The 19,564-nt window shown below is 47.6% G+C and overlaps 1 protein-coding gene and 1 pseudogene across 1 annotated transcript; both read right to left on the bottom strand.

Moving 5' to 3' along the window:
* Positions 1 to 6,123: 6,123 nt before the first annotated feature.
* Positions 6,124 to 9,087, bottom strand: LOC126527468 (aminopeptidase N-like). The gene has a single exon (XM_050175300.2). The coding sequence runs from the start codon at positions 9,047 to 9,049 to the stop codon at positions 6,329 to 6,331; it is 2,721 nt and encodes a 906-aa protein (XP_050031257.2). The 5' UTR covers positions 9,050 to 9,087; the 3' UTR covers positions 6,124 to 6,328.
* A 5,296-nt stretch (positions 9,088 to 14,383) lies between these two features.
* Positions 14,384 to 15,252, bottom strand: LOC126527068 (omega-amidase NIT2 pseudogene; annotated as a pseudogene).
* Between the last annotated feature and the right edge of the window lie 4,312 nt (positions 15,253 to 19,564).

Raw genomic sequence — 19,564 nt, 5'->3', positions numbered from 1 at the left:
CGTGCTCAACATTTGTGTTCCCTTTAACAGTGAACTGCAATGTATATTGTTTTACTTTTAACAGTTGAGCTGTTCTAAGTCGAGCCTTCGCCGTCCGGTGTCATGCGGGGGGGGGGGGGGGGGGAGGCAGAGCGCTCGTCGGGGAGGGAGAACTATAGGAGCAGGTGTTTCGTCGGCTCGCGCCCTTTCGCCCCATGGATTCCGCTCGGTGCAAGTGGCAGCTGGAGCACGCATGAGAGCGGCATCGTCACTCTCGTGCCGACGTCGCGCAAATGCCGAGCTTCGAGAGCGAGAAGCTCAAGCAAAGCGCCAGCGGAGAGAAGCTGCTACCGCCGAGGATGAAGAACGGGAAGCGAAAGCCAAGCGCCTATGGACGCAAGCCAACCCCCACTTTCAAGAGGAGGCAACCCAAGCCAAGCGTCAGCAGAGTCAAGCTAACCCCCAACTTCGAGAATACCCGCCGCAGTCGCTTAGTGGCTATGGTGTTGGGCTACTAAACACGAGATCGCGAGATCGAATCCCAGCAACGGCGGACGCATTTCGATGGGGGTGAAGTGCAAGAACACCCGTGGTACTTAGCTGCATGTTAAAGAACCCCAGGTAGTTCAAATTTCCGGAGTCCCCCACTATGGCAAGCCTCACGATAAGATCATGGTTTTGGAACGCAAAACCCTATAATTTAATTTTTTAACTTCGAGAGTGAGAGGCCGAGCAGAGACCTGGACGCAGAGAGATTCCTCAGGCGGAGGGTGCCGATGGACGGTTCAAGAGAGAATTCCTCGATCGTGAGTGCGGCCACAGCTGAAAGGTGCGTCATAAAATGTGGTTTGATCACAAACTCATGCAACTGAAGAGTGTGTGCAATCCGGAACCGAAGCTCGAATCTAGCAAAATGATGATAACGAGACAAAAGGCTCTCATGAAAATCGCGCTAAACACGAGTTCAAGCTTGAGAAAACGACCACCAGCTTCGCTGTTTTGACAGCTTTCACAGTGTGGAACTGGATTTGCTTTTTGTCGATGGCTGTCTTCCACCGAACTTTCACTGTTATCAAGTTATCGCTCGGCGCCAGATGCGCCCGCCATATTCGAAGGTTTCTGAATGTTGTCGCCGATTCTATACCGAAATATTCTTCTACTCGAGCGACGCGAATAGTGTCGCATATACTCCAATATATGCAAGCGGCATTGATGTTTCAAATAAATTTGAACAATCATCATCATCATCATCAGCCTAGTTACGCCCACTGCAGGGCAAGGGCTCTCCCATACTTCTCAATCTACTCCGGTCAAGTACTAATTGTGGCCATGTCGTCCCTGCAAACTTCTTAATCTCATCCGCCCACCTTTCTGCCGCCCCCTGCTTCCCTTCCCTTCCCTTGGAATCCAGTCCGTAACCCTTAACGACCATCGGTTATCTTCTCTCCTCATTACATGTCCGGCCCATGCCCATTTCTTTTTCTTGGTTTCAACTAAGATGTCATTAACTCGCGTTTGTTCCTTCACCCAATCTGCTCTTTTCTTATCCCTTAACGTTACACCCATCATTCTTCTTCCCATAGCTCGTTGCGTCGCCCTCAATTTAAGTAAAATCCTTTTCGTAAGCCTCCAAGTTTCTGCCCCGTACGTGAGTACTGGTAGGACACAGCTGTTATACACTTTTTTCTTGAGGGATAATGGCAACCTGCTGTTGATGATCTGAGAATGGCTGCCAAACGAACCCCAGGCCATCCTTATTCTTCCTATTATTTCAGTCTCATGATCCGGATCCGCGGGCACTACCTGCCTTAAGCAGATGTATTCTCTTACCACTTCCAGTGACTCACTACCTATCGTAAACTGCTGTTCTCCGAGACTGTTAAACATTACTTTAGTTTTCTACAGATTAATTTTTAGACCCACCCTTCTGCTTTGCCTCTCCAGATCAGTAAGCATGCATTGCAATTGGTCCCCTGAGTTACTAAGCAAGGCAATATCATCAGCGAATCGCAAGTTACTAAGGTATTCTCCATTAACTCTTATCCCCCATTCTTCCCAATCCAGGTCTCTGAATGCCTCCTGTAAACACACTGTGAATAGCATTGGAGAGATCGTATCTCCCTGCCTGACTTCTTTCTTTATCGGGATTTTGGTGCTTTCTTTATGGAGGACTACGGTGGCTGTGGAGCCGCTATATGTATCTTTCAGTATTCTTACATACGGCTTGTCTACACCCTGATTCCGTAATGCCTCCATGACTGCTGAGGTTTCGACTGAATCAAACGCTTTCTCGTAATCAATGAAAGCTATATATAAGGGTTTGTTATATTCCGCACATTTCTCTATCACCTGATTGATAGTGTGAATATGGTCCATTGTTGAGTAGCCTTAACGGAAAGCTGCCTGGTCCTTTGGCTGACAGAAGTCTAAGGTGTCCCTGATTCTATTTGAGATTACCTTAGTAAATATTTTTGAGGCAACAGACAGTAAGCTGATCGGTCTATAATTTTCCAAGTCCTTGGCGTTCCCTTTCTTATGGATTAGAATTATGTTAGCCTTCTTCCAAGAGTCCGGTACGCTCGAGGTCATGAGGCATTGCGTATACAGGGTGGCCAGTTTTTCTAGAACAATCTGCCCACCATCCTTTAACAAATCTGCTGTTACCTGATCCTCCCCAGCTGCCCTCCCCCTTTGCATAACTCCCAAGGCTTCCTTTACTTCTTCCGGCATTACTTGTGGGATTTCAAGTTCCTCTAGACTATTCTCTCTTCCATAATAGTCGTGGGTGCCACTGGTACTGCATAAATCTCTATAGAACTCCTCAGCCACATGAACTATCTCATCCATATTAGTAATGATATTGCTGGCTTTGTCTCTTAACGCATACATCTGATTCTTGCCTATTCCTAGTTTCTTCTTCACTGCTTTTAGGCTTCCTCCGTTCCTGAGAGTATTCTCAATTCTGTCCACATTGTACTTCCTTATGTTAGCTATCTTACGCTTGTTGATCAACTTGGAAAGTTCTGCAAGTTCTATTTTGGCTGTAGGGTTAGAGGCTTTCATACATTCGCGTTTCTTAAACAGATCTTTTGTCTCCTGCGATAGCTTACCAGAATCCTATCTAACGAAGTTACCACCGACTTCTGTTACACACTCCTTAATGATGCCCATAAGATTGTCATTCGTTGCTTCAACACTACGGTCCTCTTCCTGAGTTGAAGCAGAATACCTGCTCTGTAGCTTGATCCGGAATTCCTCTATTTTCCCTCTTACCGCTAACTCATTGATCGACTTCTTACATACAAGTTCTTTTTCCGCTCCCTCCTCAAGTTTAGGCTAATTCGAGATCTTACCATCCTATGGACACTGCAGCGCACCTTGCCGAGCACGTCCACATTTTGTATGATGCCAGGGTTGGCTCAGAGTATGAGGTCCATCTCATTTCTAGTCTCGCCATTCGGGCTCCTTCACGTCCACTTTCGACTATCCCACTTGCGGAAGAAGGTATTCATTATCCGCATATTATTCTGTTCTGCAAAGTCTACTAATAACTCTCCCCTGCTATTCCTAGTGCATATGCCATACTCCTCCACTGACTTATCTCCAGCCTGCTTCTTGCCTACCTTGGCATTGAAGTCGCCCATCAATATAGTGTATTTTGTTTTGACTTTACCCATCGCCGATTCCACGTCTTCATAGAAGCTTTCGACTTCCTGGTCACCGTGACTGGATGTAGGGGCGTAGACCTGCACGACCTTTAATTTGTACCTCTTATTAAGTTTCACAACAAGACCTGCCACCCTCTCGTTAATGCTATAGAATTCCTGTATGTTACCAACTATATTCTCATTAATCAGGAATCCAACTCCTAGTTCTCGTCTCTCCGCTAAGCCCCGGTAGCACAGGACGTACCCGCTTTTTAGCACTGTATATGCTTCATTTGGCCTCCTAACTTCACTGAGCCCTATTATATCCCATTTGCTGCCTTCTAATTTGAACAATAAAGGAATTCAATTAAGAGGATAAGAAACAATCAAGCCAATAAAACATCTAGAACGAAGAAAAAACTGACCAAATAGGAAACAACACTATATAACTAAAGGCACAGAACCTATGTAAAGCACAAAACACATTCAGCCACCACCTATTGTTCAATTATGCTTAAATGTAATGCAGGTAAGTTGTTCCAATCTGTTACTGTACACGGAAAGAAAGCTCTAAATATAGGTAAGTGCTGGTGATAAAGATTCAGCACGACGATGCCTTTTCCGGCATGCTACAAGTGATTTTAGATAAATTTGTGCACTAAGAGAGAAATAATTGTTTTTAAGCGAAAAAAAATAAATTGTATACTGTCTGAATTTCACTTCAAAACTGAAGTGCCTTATATTTGTTTTTCGTGCATTCTGCTGGTTAGGTAATCATGCAGTTGTGCAAAATTGAGAGAAGGCTTATCTTACAGCTTTACCCGGTATCCCTTACAAGGTGTTGGTGTTAATATTAACGTAAGGGTCCCTACAGTACTGCATGAATATTGCAGTTTATGTTGTGTGATGTCAACATTAAACTGTTAACCAAGTGTCAGGAGGAGCCTGCTTTGATTTACAGCTGAGCAAGTTTGCCGTAGTGCAACATATGTTGGAAACGTATGTGTTGCAGCGTAATTTAGTTTACCGTTATTCTCATGATCACCATAAAGTTATGTTACCATCATTTCCATGTTGACTGAACCACCATGCTTGTCGCTCTCGTATACACTAATGTTCGAGTTCCTTCCAGTAATCAAGGGTCAAGGGTCCAGAACAAGGGTCGAGCGTTGTATCCCAGTCTTTGGAGAATAGAGCGGCCCTGGGGCGTAGAGCTCAGCCTTTCTGATATCGCAAAGAGAAAGGCTGAGCTATACGCCCCAGGGCCGCTCTATTCTCCAAAGACTGGGATACAACGCTCGACCCTTGTTCTGCGGAGACGAAACAGACTTGTTGTCACGAGAGTTGAGGGAGCACGTCCATGTCTCACCTATACCAAGAAATATGAGTGCCAGGTACCACGCAGGCCGCAGACAGGCCAGGACGAGGACTCTGCAGAAGCGATTCGGCAAGGATCCGGCCGTCTACTACACGGACGCGAGTGCAACCACTCGCAGGGACTTCTACGCGATCGCCGCAACCAATAGAGTCACCACGATAACCGCTACGGTTAAGACTACCTCGGTATGCACAGGAGAGGCAGCGGCAATAGCGCTGGCGATACGAGACGCCGACTTTAAGGGTCAGTCGGCTCATGTGCTTACAGACTCGCAGGCAGCGTGTCGACTCTTCATGCGGGGAATGCTACCACGTAGCGCCCAATGAATACTCGGCTCACGACTGGACCTGGACCATGGCATTACATGGTGCCCCGCGCACAACGGACTCGACGGGAACGAAAGGGCAGACCGCATAGCTCGAGGAAGCAACGACCGAGCAGCGGCCAGAACCCTAGAGGAACCACTGTCCGCAGTGCGCGACATATTAGAGAATCAGAGGAGGGAGAGACGGACCTACGGCCTTCCGCACTGCAAACTAAACAGAAGACAAGCCCAAGACTGGCGTCGCATACAAACAAACTCATACCCACACCTAAACCTCTTACACAAGAAGCACCCGACACATTACGCCGACACCTGCCTGTGGTTCGGCGCAAAACCCACGCTGGCCCACATAACGTGGGAATGTACGGCTCGGCCAAGCAGCATCAATTCACCTTTTCTAAGCGTCACAGACTTCGTACGGCAGTGGGAGCACTACTCGCAAGCGAGGATCAGGGGAGCCAGTTGGCCCTCCTGGACCAAGCTCAGCGAGCCGCAAGAGCCAGTGGAGCCCTGGACTGAGGGCCCCACCCAGACCTGCCATAACTCCGCTTAACTGAGCAATAAAGTTTTTTCTCTCTCTCTCTCTTCCAGTAATTTTTGTCAACAGCTATCTGGTCGCACGGACACCTCTACATGAAGCTCATAACTGCTTACTGCAGTAGAAAATTTTAACTACCTTTGCGAATTTTTTGAAAATGCATGCAGACCAACCGCAAATTCTCAAATAGTGTTTTCTTTCTTCCGGTGCAGTATGCCTGAAAAGCCACAACACTTTGTTCAAAACATTCAGGAAATAGTCATGGACTATTTATTCGAGGGCGAAAGTTTGGGTATGAGTCACTGCTTTGTTCTTTTGAACAGCTACTGAGGTTACATAAACGATCTTTGTTTTGAATTGCGATGTAAGCTTTCGCCACCAGGTAACTCAACAAAACACACACACCCACATACAAACACGCCAGCACACGCGCACTCAAACTCACGCTCGTAACAAGTGTCTTAGGCAGCGAAGGCTTTCACAAGCTCTGAATCATGGTCCCGGTGCCAGGATGTGTAATGCTTTCGCTGTTCAACGGCAAGCGTGAACGCTTCTGACAAGAGCCGGTTGTTTGTTGTAGTCGCCAGGGCGGCAGTGAGCAGGCTGACCTCGTGTGTTGTTTTGGCATTTCGGGACACCATTCCGAACAGCGCGTCACGAACGTTTTTATCAATGCTAGCAGTGTTGTTCTTCCCAGCCTCTTGCCACTTGGACAGGAGGAACTCCATCATCACCTCACTGGAGGTCTTGGAAGCCGCGACATTGTGCATCACGAAGGTACGGTGGTCTTTGAGCAGAGATGACACTGTTGTCTCATTGAGAAGTTTCCATAATCGGTTGCGATCCGAAGTGCAACTAAGCCCGTGAAGCACAGCGTCCAGTGGAACAGCTGTGTGTTCCAGGCTGGCAGCAGAGAACAGCTTGGACCACAGCATGTCCCACAGTTCCACAGAACCATGCAATATCGCGGCACACAGAAGTTTCCCGTCTGGCAGCGGAGCTCCAATGACCGTCTTCCTCTGGCCAGTCATATAACCGTTGAGCACATCTCGCGCCAGCAGAAGACACTGTGGTTCGGCGTACCAACAGGCTCGTTCCATGATCTGCCTCTGAAATGCTTTAGAGTATGCGCTGTTGTTGCCCTTCATAATGTCGCCAACCACGTCTTCGAGAAGCCTGTGATTGTAAGAGCGCCACGAATCCTCGAACTCGCTTTGAAGAAGCAGGGTGTCCAGGTATGAAGCAATGTCCCCGTATGCTGCCCACACGTTTTGGTCCTTCTCGTTTTTGACGTGCAACGCCGCAGCGAAGAAGTTGGCATACGGCGTCACTCCGGCGTCAGCTAGCTTGAAGATGTCGTCTAGAAGGCGAAGTTTTGTGCCAGAGTCGAACAGTGTAGCATTATGGAGCGCCTTGATGATTGAAGTCCACTCAGCTTGTTCATAATTGACCCTGTAGTATCCGAGGCCTTTCTTGTTAAAGAGGACAATGTCATCATCTATAGCCTTCAAGAAGAAGTTTAGTTCGGACTGGAGCAACCACAGTGTACCTTCGGTGATTTCACCCGTGCGTTTGTAAACGACGTAGTGCAGCGGCAGCTGCCATGACTGGTTGAAACACTTGACGCCACCGTAGCATACTGACACTTGTGACAGCCTCTTGAAACCAGGTCGGTGAGCGTACTTCTTAATTGTGACTAGTGGATAGCCGATGTTGTTAATCCACGTTTCCATCTTGTCCGCGACATCCGACGAACCATTCTGAAGCCGGAAGGCGAGTAGCAGGTCCTTTACACTTGCTGCTCTGTAGCGAGTTCTATTGAGAAAGGCGGCAACGGATTTGACGAAGTCCTCTGTTGTTAAGCTTTGGAAGACGACGTCCATGATCATTTCTGACCTCAACAGGAGCGGATGATCGCAAATTCCGGGCAGCCACCTGCGAGGCCTCGATAGTCTCTTTTTCATGTCCTCTGCGCGCAACACATCGGCGACCCTTCTGGCGAAATGACTGTCGGATATTTTAGCTTGGAAGATGTCACGAAGCAATATTCGTTGGAAGACGAAAGCAAGTCCTTCGAAAAGCCAGACATCGTCCCATTGCCGCGAAGAGACAAGATTTCCAAACCACTGATGCGCAACGACATGGGCGAGCTTCGTGAGGATAGACTCACGCCTCTGTGTGTTCAAGGACTCTTCGTCGTAGGCTACGGTGGGCGCACCGAGAATTACCAGTCCCCAGTTTGGAGAGACGCTTTCCTTTGCATCGGGAATGGCGATGATGTGCACTTTTCGAAACGGCAAGGGCACACTCAACAATTGACCCATGTAGTCAAACATCTTGACGAAAGACTTGAGAGCCATGTCAAGGTAAGGCAGGTCGTAACGAATGGCGAACAATTTCGAGTAGCCGTCATTTATCATTTCAAGCCCTGTGAAAACAGCGAAGACAAGCTGGGATGGCGTGATGGGTACCGACATTTCAAAGCAATCCATACGCTCGTTTCCCAGCAATATTGTGGTGTTCTTCAAGTCCCAAGTAGAAAGGGTTTCGTAGTCTTTGTCGCGCACGAGAGTCAGGTTGAAAGTGGCCTTCAGAGCCGGGTCATCGAAGCAGGGAAAGGCGTACCTGGCGTTTCCGTTCCACAAATGGGCTGTCATGATCTTAGTCACCATCCCACCTTCTCCGCTGTAGTTTCTGACAACCAGACCCGCGTAGTCCGCACGATAAGTCCCGCTAAAAGTGGCCGTGAGGTTGTACACAGTGCCTTGGACCAGTTCGAAGCCCAAATCAAACACAACCATGTCGACAAGATCGGGCTGCGATGAGCGCTGATTGATAACCACGTTGCTAATCTTCTGGTTGCCCGAGTACGTGCTGATGTTGGCTTCTTGAACGGTGACGTTCGCGGCATGCGCTGTGATGGTAGTGGAGCCTTTCTCGACGCAGTCGATAACTACGTTCACTCTACCACGGTACGTGCCTCCCACCTCGATACTGCTGACGTTGAGGTCTAAATCATAGTGCACGGGTATCACATTTCCTGGGAGCGTGGTACGTTGTTCGGTCTGCGAAGATACACTGCCCTGCGCTACCCTGGGGTCAGCACCAGGCGCCGACTTCTGCATCGCCGCTTGAGTGGCATTCTTGGCTTTCGATCGGTTCGGCACGGCGAAGAAGGACATGAGCAAGACGAAGCTGACCAGGCAGGCGAACAAGACAAAGTTCCGCACCTCATGGTCGGCACTGTTGGTGGACGACTGTGAAGCGCCCGATAATCCGAAGGGGAGCCAGTCAAGGAATCGGCGGCGTGTTGCATCGGGCGGTCGCGGCGGCTCCTGTAGGAGGCCCTCAAGCAGCGTCTGGCTCTGGCTCTGCCTCTGCATTGCATTTCATGTCGTCTTTCTCTTCTCTCATCCTTTGCCCATTCTTTCCTGAGTTTCTGTTATCTAACCACAAAGTGATTTGTTTGGAAACGTTGGCACAAACTTTGAAAGAGTTAATTGTTTAAGAGGATAAAGGTGTGTGACTTCAAGCCCGTAAAAGTGTTGCGAGCTCGAAGTGCAGCCATTGAAAGTTCCTAAAAATGATGTTCCACGCCCCCCTCTCATGGAACACGGAGTTGTTTAAATGTATGTTTTATCTATAATAATTATTCTAGTTAGGGTTTTGCAAGTATCGTCAGAGAACTTCAATAGCATGTTAGCTTCGAGCTTTGCTTGCAAATTCTCAAGGTTATCCGAGAAAATAGTACAGTAAGTACATTATGAAATCACAGTCGTACGCGGCAAGACACTGGAATACCAACAGGCTAAATGGTGAAGCTTTACATGGTAACGTCGCTCACAGTTTTTAATTAGCGTCACTTCTCACACTACTTCTCGGCTCATGTGAAACACTCCTTTTTCACAGCCTTCTCAAAGCAAGTAAGGTCTACCATTCCATACTGGCATAGTATTAGGCACACTAAATAGGCGCACTGCCTATTTTTGTAGTTCCAAGCTAGAGCTTTCAACTGCACCCATTAATAGCCAGATATTTGTCCACACAGTACGAAGTTCACGAGATTCGTTTTTCTACTAAAGTGAAAACTTGAGAAATAATACATGATACGCAAGAACATAAAATTTATAATTCAAGCGTAACTCGGCCCAAAGCCATAGAAAAATTTACGGATAGTTCAGTGCATTGAATGCGACTGGAGCATGACGCTTATTCTTCCAGTCTTGAAACGTAGCTTGTCGATAGCGTCGTCATAGCTCCTTTTGATGGAAGCACTACTTTGGCTGCTGCCGTGGTAACATACAAAAAATCTCAGCCATAGTTAGTCTTTTCGTATTTGTCGATATCGAGCTCATTTTCGCGCTTTTTCGTCTCTCTTTAACGTCAGCCGCCTTCTCATTGCACTTTCGCGTAGCTGCATGCGATGTCCAAGTACTTCGTACGCTGCTTTTCCGGCTAGCACTCCCTCGACTGGAAGTCCTGCTTGGGAAACGTCGTTTTTTTCTGTAGAGGTGCTTGCTGCTACTGATGTTGCTCGGTGGACTTGATCCGGTCCGGCGATGCCTCTTGAACTTGCCCCTGGCACTGTTGGTCGACGAACGACTACCTGAACGCCGACGCCTTCCTGAAGGGCTGCCTGATAACGGAGGAATCCTCTTGGTCGTTGGTTTGTGCAATGCACTCCTACCCGAATGTCTGCTTCTTGACCGCCGTACAGGCTTAGCTTCACGCCTACTTTTACTGCCAGCAGTTGACCTTCGAGACTTCGACTCCCGTTTGCTTTCGTTATTGTGCTTGCTGCGTATACTTGAGGTCGAGGACCATCCTCTTGTGCGGTTTGCGTTTTTGGCTGCTTGTAAATGCCGCTTGCCGTTTGTCGACGTCTTGTTTTTTGACAGACGTAACTTTTTAGCCCTCCGTTTATCATCATCGCTCACGACTGATGAAGCTCTGCTTGGTTGCCGCTTCCTCCTGGTCGCATGCCTCTTCGCGGTTCTTAGACTCGAGGACGTGCTTCTCGACGACTGGTACTCGTCAGTGACCTTGGACTTCTTCTTTCTACCTTTCATTTGTTGGCTGCGAAGTGACCGGTGCCGCACTCTTGCCCTTCGTTTGACCTCGCTGCTACTAAGCGAGGACTCACTTCCTTGTGACTGATGCCTTCTGGTTGGCTTACATCTGACTGTTCTCGATCGCGAAGAACTGCTCGTCGATCTGCGTAACCTCGTGGGATCTCGTTTCGACGTCGAACCCCGTCCCTTTTCAGCACTGGATTTTTCACCAACCCTGCAACGCAGTGACTGGCTCCTTGGCGATTGTTGCCTGCTGGTCGTGCGTTTGATATAGCACGTGTCTCTGCCGGAGCGCCTACTTTTGGATGACAGGTGTTCCCCTCCCACCTTGTGCTTTTTCCTGCCGCCGCCACTGGTCGAATGTCTACTGGTTGATACGTGTGGTTTTTTAACTGCGCGCTTCTTCCCATTGACGCTGTTTGATGGCTGACTACTTGACGGACGATACCTTCTACTCACAGGCTTCCGTCCAACGCTTCTGCATGAGGAGCCACTTCTCGACTTCTTTGTCCTTTTTGTATTACTCGAGCTAGCGTTGCCGCTGCTCTGGGATGTTCTTTTCAGCCGTCGTTGCTTTTCGGACACGTGCTTCTTTCCACTGTAACCGCTCAAAAATGTACCTTTTGACCTAGTCTTCTTAGCTGCGTATTTTTTCTCGCCGCTAATACTCGGTGATGTAGATCTCGACCGATGGCAGCTCTCACATTCGCTGCTGTACTTGGTACTCCCAGACGCGTTCCTTGGGCGATGTTGCCGTTTGCGCGTCGATGCTCCAACACTGGTTTTGCTCAGCGATCTGTTCTTCCGACGCTGACCCTTTTTGTTTGGGCGTCCGCTTTGGCTATGGTGGAGCTTCTTGCCACTGCGGCTGGCTTTTGACGTCTTCGGCGTCTTGCTTCGACATGTCCTCGATGTGTTTCGGCTTGAAGATGGCCCCCGTTCGGTTCGGCGTGGGCACGTACGTTCTGTCTTCACCGTGTATGACACAGTCGAAATGATTTCTGTCGTCACGGAGCTCTCAGCTGCCTGTCTTCCACGATTCATGGCCTTCTTTCCAGTAACACCTGTTGACGAGACTTCTATCTCACCTCGGGACGTTGCCTTCGCGACAGTGGTTTCTCCATCCCTGCCTGCTTTTGTCCTCGTCTCGTCTCTTGGCCGAGGTGACCCTGTCGCTTCTTCGTTTTCTTTGTTTTCATTGTCATCTGCTGTTTGTCTCTTCGATTTCATCGATTTGCGTTCGGGCCCGCCTTTCCCAGACGCATTCTTCTTGACGCCTTGACACATATCCGTTTACAATTTTACTCAGCCTGCAAGACCGTCTTCGAATTGTGCTTACCAGTGATATTTCTCGACGGGCTGCAAGTAAACGGCACTGCTTGTATGAAAGGACTCAGCAGTATGTGAAGGACCGATGCGACAGGCGCATCTAGAGTTCCCTAGAACCATTGTCGGATCTACACAGCTTGTCTTGGAAGTTATCCGGGAATCGTAGGAAGAGGATGCAAACTGTATCTGATACGGCTGTGATTTTGCGCCATTTAGACCACACTTGTACAAAGAAACGGGCGCAAGCTACGCAGCCCGGGACTGCCCATTCTTACTCCTTTTCTCGTTGTTGTTGTTGTTGCCTATCGAAAGTATGCCTCCTACCCACTATGGGGCATTAGCCAAGAAATTGGTGGCTTACTCCAAGTTACAATTAAAACTCAATTTCAAAATTGTTATCTAACAAGACATCTGGCTAATATGAATACACTGCTTAATAAAACTTCAACACGAGTCTGGATATACCTCTCTACGTCAGTTTCGTTCGTTCAGGCGTAACGACCCTAAGTGTGGATTCAATCGAATTTGTATAAGCATTTTTGTAGACAAAGGGCATTAACGAATTTCGGCTTGCGGCAGTAGCAAAACGGTCACGAAAAGTAAGCACTGTTCTACCTACCCTTTAGTGTAGCACTTATAAAGTTCAAGGCACAATATTTACAAGATTTCAATGCCACATTCCACAAATAAATTTTTATTTGCATGGGGCTGGTCTGATGATGATACTGAGTCAGACACAATTGGTCAGTACTTTTTATTTTGCGATCAATTCTAGAGGCAACGAAACAGGTTTCTCGAAGCTCCGTTTCGCTTGTTTGTATATTCTCTAAATTCATCAATTACCCTTTCTCTCGGGGCCTCGGTTCTGGGCTTCAGCCACAGGGGTGCTTGCCTTGCCATGATTTCGTTTGCAATACAAAAAATACTTTATCGATAGTTCGCCCGAATTTTGTTTTTCTTTGACATGCCCATGCAAATCTGTGCTGATTTTAATCATTTGCGAGTAATCCTGGGATGCTATTCTTGAACCGATAACTTTCTCGTTCTCGTTTCCCGCGAATACACGCAAAATTGCCGCGCAACTGGCTACTCGAGGCACTTTCCGTGTATTTGCGAGCTTCCTTCACTTTCGCAAAAACACTTATGTAGCACGTATTGAGCAGCAGAAAGCTGTATCGGGAGTTTTTTCATGTTCCTCTACAATTTCCTCATTGACATTTTTCGTCTAATTTTAATATTTGAGAAGTTGTATAATGAATTAAGACTAATTATGTAATTAGGCGGAATGAGAAAAATGAGCTGAGTGTCTCCAAGAGACGGCACCCAACATTACATTGGTTCTGTCCAGCTACGAGGCATTTACATATATTTAAGGTTTGGTTAAAGTTACGTGGGACACCCTGTATATATTGAGGTTTTCAAAGTAAACTCTTTCTGTCTAGTAGAAGATAAGCGCCTTTCCTGTCTTGTCCTTCGCCTGTTTTTCAAACGAGCTGTGCAAGACACATGGTCCTGTGAAGCAAGCTATAGATTTCCAGCATATCCTCCGAGCACTCCTGGTAGATCGCCGCAATAACCTGAACTACACCTTGAAAGATGCCCCTCCGTCGGTCGCGGGCACTGCCACGCTACATAATTTATAACAGTGCCAATTTTTTTACGGATCTTAGAAACAGTTCGAAGTAAGAATGCTCTGCCTCTCGGCTAATTTTCACGTTCCTAGGTAGTATTGTTGTCGTAGAGAGATCATTTGAACATTGTAGAAACCTGCGCCCAAAACTGACCGAACAAGTACCCCGCAGAAATTGGTGATACAGTCTCTTGATTGGCGCTTAAAAAAAAAGGTTACTATCTGCCCACAACATCATGCATGATGCCGACCAACCCCTACAAATTTCAGCCGATATCGCTCTTGGATCTCTTGCAGTATTGCCATAAAGATTGAAAATACATACAGGTGTGCTAGCTACGCGAATTGAGTTCCAGCACATATAAGAAGGCCAAGAGTGATGGCGCAGCTTGTTTCGCTGTAGCCACAGCCGCAGCGCGATACGGTTGCTTGACCGTGACATCACCTGAAATGTATTATAATGTGATCCTAATGCATGTGCTGACTTACTGGCAACGTCATGCGATATCCGTTCGTAGGACTGCTCAAGTCAGCTCTAATAGATATCGTCTCTCTTCTGCTTCGCGATCGGTATCTGGTTTCTCACGGATGCCAAGAGATCTAGGTCGACGTCACCGACAACAAGCTCTTCTACTGCACCAGCCGACGTCACAACGTTACCCATAGGATCCACCAACATGCTGTGACCCCACGCCACGTAGCAGGCGCGTTCGTCCGTGGCCGCAGAAGCTGAAGCCACGTACACCTGATTGTCGACAGCCCTGGCGCGCTGAAGCATCTTCCAATGGAGTGGGCCCGTCGCCATGTTGAAAGCACCAGGAAAAAGCAGAAGCTTGCACCCTTGCTTAGCGTACAGTGACGCCAGTTCGGCGAACCGCAGGTCGTAGCAGATGCCTAGGCCCACCTTGCAGTAAGGCGTGTCGAACGTCGTCGGGCTGTCGCCAGCCGCGAAGCAGTCCGATTCCTTGACCGTCATCTTTCCGGGAATGTCGACGTCGAACAGGTGCAACTTGCGGTGCTTGGCGATGAGTTCGCCGTCGGGTCCGTAGACGAGACACGTGTTGTAGAGCAGGTCGCCGTCGCGCTCTGCCATCGTGCCACCGACGAGGTAGACGCCGTTACTGTTGGCTGTGTCCGCCAGAAATTCGCTAGTTCTGCCGGGGATCGGTTCGGCGTTCTTATGGAAGTTCTGAATGGCGCACGGAAAGCCGAAGAATTCCGGGAGACACACGAGCTTGGCGCCTCTTGCTGCCGCCTTCTTGACGTGCTCGGTGGCCCTTGCAAGATTTTCGACCTTGTTCGCTCGCACAGCCAGCTGAATAACTGCGACGCGAAAGCTTCCTAGTGTCGTCATTGATAAAACTCCGAGATTCCCGTATCGTATTTGTACTTCCAGAAATTTTTTCTTGTTCAATATTCTGAAATAATAGCGAGAGTCAAACAAGTACACCCCAAGTGGTCCACAATATCCGGCTTAACATATCCCACGTACGAAGGCGCATGAAGGTGTTCCTCGAATCTCCAATCTTTTTATACGTAGACTGTGATCTTGTGTAAAACGCGTTTCTCGGAAGCCGGATTCGCCTTCTTTGAACCTAATATATTAAAAGAAAACACACAAGGCACGTACGATGTTGGGCCACTTAGTGCGCGACTCGAAAAGGTGGGGGGAGGGCGCACACGTCCCTAGAGGTGGCAATAATCCAAGTCCTTTCACGTTCAAATCGCAAGGACATTACTTTGGTTTTAGGGCACCCAAAAGACAGTTATAAATAAGGGAAACACAGTTCAACCTGCACGTCGCATTTTGCGCAGCAGCCATCGAAACGCCGTTTATCCTACGCACGCCAGCACAGCGACACATAGAGGACACTTTTTCTTATTTACTGCGCAGGACTAGAATTACCTTTCTGCCGCATCGTTTGAGTAATGAATCAGCTCAAATTTATTGCGTTACAACAACGCATCATAATGCAATCAGTGTGTTCAACATCAGGCAGATAAAGATTCTCAATAAATGTAAAAACACAGCGCGAGTCAGCATCGTTCGACCTCTTGCCCAAGAACATGAAGAGGCCTGGCACCTCGAGTCCGACGCGTTTTCTAAGTTTGTAAGTTAACAACCGTCTATTCGCCGGGCGCATCCAACGCATCGCAATTCTTCTGACGGAGAAAATACTCGGTTCAGAGCACGTACGCCGAAGGTCACAGTAGCGATGCAGGCATGCTGACACAATTTCATACAGAATCACTTTTTCTTTAATTGAAAGAACACTGTTGCGAACTACCTCGGACGAGGCACGTGCTGGTTTAACGTGAGGAACCAGGCCGGCAAAAGCCGGTGTACGGCGTCGGAACTTGCTAAAAGGAAAAGACATGACACATTACTCGCTTATTTTCAGCTATTCGCCTGCCACGTCACCACTTCTTACCACGTTGAGAAAGAAATTATAGCACTTCGTTGAACAGTGTGAGCACGAAAGAAGGATGTTGTTCACGTGTAACTGGCTGTCTACGACAACGGCCAGCGAGCGGACACACATGAGTGAGAGAAAATTATTTTTTTTTTATGACGGAAAAACATTACGATGAAGCGGATGAGAGCCGAGAGGACTAGGCACTGACTACAAACAAGTAAGCTTATTTTGCAATGCGGGGGGCGAAACTATCTTTCACCGAGCGCCTATTTTGCGCAGGTATCCGGACACACGCGCTCGTGAAACCTGCGAGGCATTCACTATGAATTGCAAGAGGCCTTATGTGTCATCTTGCCATTGGTGGCCCTGACCTAGAAAGAAATGAGCTGTCTCCGTGACTGGGCGATAGGGCACTCTTGTTTCGTTTTGCTTCTAAACGTGCTCTTTCTTTTCCATTTTATACTGAAATACATACGCTCAAAGCGTATATACTTCGGTTGCAAAAGAAACGCTCTTTCTGGTAGTCAGTGCCCATAGTCCAGTCCATCTCTTTCTCATTTCGTTTGTCGCGCTGTTCTTCTGCCATGAAGGCCGCACCAACAAGTTCAAGTTCAGACCCCCTTGCAAAACATTTTTTGGTCCCATATCCCGAGCTAAGGCCTCTTTGGTAGGGTCAGGACTCTTACACCAGCCCATTCTTTACGTTCTGCACCAGATGAGGCCACCATAATTTTTTCGGACTTACGTGGGGACCATTTGCCAGGGCGTTTGTGCGGTGGTAATTTAGAAAGTGTCGCGTTCTTGAAAGTGGATGTGACGGGAAACACTCTCACAGGATTTGCTGATTTTTATGAGTGCGCGAATAATGATTTTTTAAGCCGAATCGAATACGAATCGAATAGTACCAAAAGCGAATCGAATCGAATATCTAATAATTTCGGATAGATTTCGAATAATGTATAGCCGTTATCCGAATAATATAAAACGGTGTTGTTCACATCTCAGTATATTTAAAGTTAGCAAGTTTCTGTCATTACATTGCACGGTATGAAGCGTTGTTTATTAAAAGCACTATTGGAGCGTTAGGAGCAAACAAGTAGTTTCTTCGCATGCACAGGACTCTGCAAAGAGTGCGAATGACCCCTGTACCACCCTTAAAGTATGGCTAGCTAAGTGAAGTAGCAGGCTCCACTACGCAAGTTCCCATGTTTAATGTCCTTGCTATGCCCGCAGGGGTGAAAACTTACTGTACTTTGCTATGGTCCAATTTTATGTTTATTTTGGCGCAGTTGACGCTCTGAATGAAATATTCGAAAAGTATTCGAAAAATATTCGCATTTATGAATAATGGCAATTCGATTCGTTATCCGAAAGTTTCGAATATTTGCACACCCCTACAGTTTTTGGTGCATTTACCCGTGGCTTTAGGTCTGAAAATAAGTGTCCGGCGCCGCTTAAAGGCGCCAACGTGACGCAAATATCGTATAATAAAAATTGCGCAAGAAACAATGACCACGATTGTCAACGTGCGCAGACTGCCTAACGGACGTTTCTAGATCGTTCGCCCTATTAAAATAATGGTTCGCTTCAAGTGGCATATTTGTTGCAGTGAGGATATTTAGGCAGCCCTTGTCGTTTCATCGCGTAATTTCGCAGAAAGCAGAGCCGTTAACTGTGGCACATCTGAAGCGGTAGTGCAGATGGTCGTACGTATAAGCATTTTCGGCATACGTGTTTTGTCTTCAGCAGCGCGAGCGCCGGTGTGCAAGGCGACTGCCTTCTTCCCCACACCCGCGTCCTCAGCCCTTTCCCGCAGCCGCTACTGGAGGATACTGTTGGTGGTGTACTCTTGCGTTGGTTACATTCTGGGAGTTGTTCGCAAAGTACACCGAAGACGACGCCTCCCGTCGCACACGCCGTTTCTCCCCAGGTACAAAATCGCCGTTATGTGTTCGCTCGAGTGATGTCAAGAATCTCTGTGAGCTTATGCATGCAACAAACCATCTGTTAAATCTTCAAATGCAGCACTACAAGGTCGTCGTGGCGGTGAACGGCAGGGAAATCCTCCTTAGCAAGGACCAGGAAATCGCAGGACGCGCACCGTCTAAATGTTCCCTGTGGTATATCATACCGTTTTCGCCGCTTCACGCGGGGACATGGGGGTGAAACATCGGAGTGCATGGGAAAACACTGTTGCTGTTCACCCTGCCGTTGTTCTCTTTACGAACAGAGAGTAAACCTCCGAAATTCGCACACGGCACACAAACTTCTGCAGTCAGTGCCTTGTGGGGCGAAAGCTCCCTTTTTAGGAGTAACTGTTCGGTTACTCTCATTTTCCCGGGCATTTTTCTTAGAGTGTATGCAGAGTTGTGTCTGAACCTCTTCATTTTTAGGTGTACTTCACGCTTGTTCACGTGTTACGATTGTAAGTTCATAGCCAGTAAATAAAGTTCACTTACTATGGGAGCTATATTTTGTCGCCTCATTGTAGTGGTCGTTGCAGGTGGCCCAGTGCTTCAGATAGATGTCTTGCAAATCATTATAGTGAACAATCGTTCCTGCGCGTGATCACAATAGAGTGCTGGAAAAAAGGCAGCAGAATTATTAATGGCGCCCTCTCTGCAAGCATAAGGCGACAACAGCGTGCATTCGCGAGTTATAGGGCTACTGACACAATATTTCCAAAACCTCATTATTTTATTTTTATTTTCTTGCTTTCAGTGAGGGTCCAGTACCTCTGAACGCCTGATACTGTCAAAACCTACAGGGCCTTAAATAATTTAATATACTAATACAGTAGCTCTTCTGCAGCCAGTTTCGGCTTTGTTTCTCCTGTATTGTGATGCCGTGATGCTGTATGTGATCCTGTGGAAGCAAGACATTGCGATGTTTTGACACTCGCTCCAGCTCGCTCAGTCGTCCGCCATGCTGCTACATCGGCTTTCACAGCGAGTAACAGCATACGAGGCGACCAAGCGAGCCGGAGCAAGTGTCAAAACGTCGCAATGTCTTGCTCCCACGTGATTCATGCTGTGTCATCACGTCACAACACATTATCTTCCTGATGAAGCGAAACCGGAGTTCGCTGTAGAAGAGACATAATATTAAATTATTTGGGGCGTTCTGACGTATGACACTATATATTGTGTGGTTAGAGGTCTATGACCTTTATTTCATACAAAAGGAACTAAACTATAAGTCTTATTAAACAAGTCAGTTTACGCGCGAACTTCGTCGTCATATAGCGAC

Source organism: Dermacentor andersoni, chromosome 9 (genome assembly GCF_023375885.2).
Source record: "Dermacentor andersoni chromosome 9, qqDerAnde1_hic_scaffold, whole genome shotgun sequence".
NCBI classification, from domain to species: Eukaryota; Metazoa; Arthropoda; class Arachnida; order Ixodida; family Ixodidae; genus Dermacentor; species Dermacentor andersoni.
Note: the sequence above shows the minus strand (reverse complement) of the source record. Positions and strands in the feature narration are given on the sequence as shown.

Bases quoted from the DNA above. Each gene is read 5' to 3' on its own strand.
- LOC126527468 (XM_050175300.2), bottom strand. From the start codon at position 9,049: ATGTCCTTCTTCGCCGTGCCGAACCGATCGAAAGCCAAGAATGCCACT.